This window comes from Sinocyclocheilus grahami, unplaced genomic scaffold, assembly GCF_001515645.1.
Source record: "Sinocyclocheilus grahami isolate Dianchi unplaced genomic scaffold, SAMN03320097.WGS_v1.1 scaffold5518.1, whole genome shotgun sequence".
In the NCBI taxonomy this organism is placed as follows: domain Eukaryota; kingdom Metazoa; phylum Chordata; class Actinopteri; order Cypriniformes; family Cyprinidae; genus Sinocyclocheilus; species Sinocyclocheilus grahami.
Window position 1 is genome coordinate 1,435 of NW_015510189.1, and position 2,826 is coordinate 4,260.

General features: G+C 38.2%; 1 protein-coding gene across 1 annotated transcript in view; it reads right to left on the minus strand.

The window, feature by feature from the left end:
• LOC107577241 (nuclear factor erythroid 2-related factor 1-like) overlaps positions 1–2,304 on the minus strand; it is a gene marked incomplete at its 3' end in the record, with an annotated part of 3,724 nt that extends 1,420 nt beyond the window's left edge. The window contains exons 1-4 of the mRNA XM_016263340.1: positions 2,164–2,304; positions 978–1,166; positions 462–551; positions 183–326 (exon numbers count right to left, since the gene is read on the minus strand). Coding sequence (XP_016118826.1) covers positions 183–326; positions 462–551; positions 978–1,166; positions 2,164–2,304 — 564 coding nt within the window. The remainder of the gene's footprint in view (positions 1–182; positions 327–461; positions 552–977; positions 1,167–2,163) is intronic.
• Between the last annotated feature and the right edge of the window lie 522 nt (positions 2,305–2,826).

Genomic DNA, 2,826 nt, shown 5'->3' on the forward strand with positions numbered 1-2,826 from the left:
AAAAAAAAAAAAAAAACCTTACACAGTTAAAATTCTTTTTTTCCCCCTTATAATCTTCATGTTTCTCCACAAACGTCTATGACTCAAAATGATAGAGCACGTCAAATATGTTCATTAACTTTTCAAAGCACTGATTAACTTGTAATTCGGGACTTGACAGGAAGGTGTTGGTCATTTCATACCTGTGATTCCATGATGGCCAAAACATCTTGCCATTGCTGCTCTAATGTTGTGGGTTCCTGTTCAGGCAACAAGGGTGACATGAGTGGCCTCTGAAACTCTGAAAGTGCATGTTCTCCTACATTCTGTACATCAGGACCTGCCAACTGAGAAAATTCAGATTTATAATGTAGTTTGGAAAGCCTACATTTCCTTTTTGTCTCTCTCCACCTCTAAAACAATTCTTGCTGCACACATTGTTGTAAAAAGATGAAATGTTGCATTCTAGATCAAGTGTTTACCTCTGGATCTCCTTCTGAGGGGAAGTTGGCATTGATGAGATGCAAACACTCTTCAATGGAAAGAGAAGTGTAGTCCCTTGCACTTGACAACTGAAAGAGGAGCAAGTGAGCATGAGGAAATAGTTTAGTAAAACTCATATCACTCTATTATCTGTCAAGGTCAAACTATGACGGCAGTGCTGCACTGCTTTGGAATGTGGAACGTCTTCATCAAGGTCAGCAGTAACAAGGTCAATAGCAAGGAATTCAGTTCCAAAATCTACTTTTACACAATTTTGAGTGTATTTTGTGTCCTATTCACAGGATTTCAGTACTTTAGCTCAATGTACTTCTCAGCAAGTCAAAAATAATTTAATTAATGGAAATGAAAAATACTCAAATGAAAATTAAAAAGATCTTGTTTTATAGAATATAATGTGAAGCAATTTAAGAAATAGAAATGTAGATATAGCAGCTAATTGTATAAATACATTTTCAATATTTGGTGCCTTATTGTGAGTATGTTCACTGTCATACCTGTAGATCCTCTCCAAACATTTGGTTGTGAAATGGATTTGTATTTCTCCAGCTATCCACCATAAACTCATCCTCCTCCTCTTCTTCCTCATTAAGCAAGCCGAGAGGTTGGGTTCTTGCATTTTCCAGCTGCTCCTGGTGGACATTTTGAGGTTCCTGCTCCCAGAAGAAAGACATGCCATCTCCCTCCTGCAAATGCAAAAGTATGGATCATGTCTAGAATCTCAGGAAGTACATTCTCTTATGGATAGGAAGTGGTGGTCTCAGGCAAGTCAGGATAGTCTATTGCTGCCTTCACGTGATTTTGGAAACTTCCCACGTATGAAGTTGTAATTACGAGTTTGTCGCGTTCAAGTGCTCTGAAAGAACAGGGATCCTGGTGGACGGCCCATTCATGAATTCATTATTGCCCGTTTCTTGGGGAAATCTTATTAAAGCCAAAAGATATAGAAGATATTAAGTTAATATCCATCAGGTTTTGATAAGCAAGCAATGTAGATCTTGTGGCAAAAATGAATACAACTTTACAGTACTACTGTTTACTGTTTCTTTCCTCAGTCATGTTTCAACTTTATGGCCCGTCCAACTCAGAAACTTGTGCATCAAAATTATCTCAGAGTTTCCCAGTTGTAAATACGACCTGAGAGGCTGTTCATGTCTAATTTCCAACTAGGAAACTCATATTTACAGTAATTCAGATAACACATCAAGGCAGGATAACTTCCTGGTGATTAATTGGATTTATTTTATATTTTTATAAACGTTTCTTTTTTTACCAAATATTATTAATATAAAAATCTACACTTTACAGACAACAGACAGCTTTTGGCTATAAATAGACCTAACCTTTCCCTATTCTGGAGAGGGATTAATGAAAGCTATTGGTCTCTTGGGTGTCTGTGCTGTTGTTATTGGAAGTCCCCTTAGCCTCCAGAGACCCCTGTGGTTCTTGTGACAAGCATGGCAGTTGACTAATATGTTTTTTGGTATTAGGGGAATAACAACCCAAGTCCCCCCCTGCCTTATAGTTAAGGTTAGGGCGTCACTTAATCGTGTAACCTATTCCATACACATCAACATCCACACCTACATATGCTCAGTCCTAGAGAGGGTTTGACAAGGTCACAGTGCCTGTTTACATTTAAGCTTAAGCTATGAGGAGCAGTGGAAGATGTCGTTCATGTACAGTCCGTTGAGTTGGTTTTGAGGGGATGGGTCCAGACACTTGAGCAGTAGCCGGTAAACAGGCATTGCGAAAGCAAATGTGCCTGTCTTCTTGGATTACAAAACAAGCCAGGCTGGTGCTGTGGACGCCAAGCCAGCACATGCTCAGGCATATTTAACAGCGGTCAAACTTCAAGCTGGGGTCACAAGAAGTCTGCCTGGTCAAGTACAGACACCCTCATATGAACTACAGTATTGTAGTTAAAAATATATATTGAGCTTACACCCTTTTTAGGGAGTATGCCAGACCTACTCAAAGAGAAACACAGGGAAAGACGACAGAAATATTACTGATGTGTCAAAGTATTTTTTGAAAGGTTTTTTTTATATTTTTGAAAGTAAATACAAACATGTATTCATTTGAAAGAGCAAGTTAAATGAAAGTTACAACTCCTTCATAAAGACTTGTTCCATTCCTGAATGAATCAATGTGTTTGAACAAATCATTTGAATGAATGATTCAATGACTCACTTATAGCTTTCACTGGTTTGAATCAGCGCATTAGATAGAATCGACTTAACAAATGGTTCAATGACTCACTCAAGACAGTCAACATAATGTTGAAAAGACCACATATACACAGTGCAAACACAGGTTTAATTTACCCACTAATGTGATCGTACG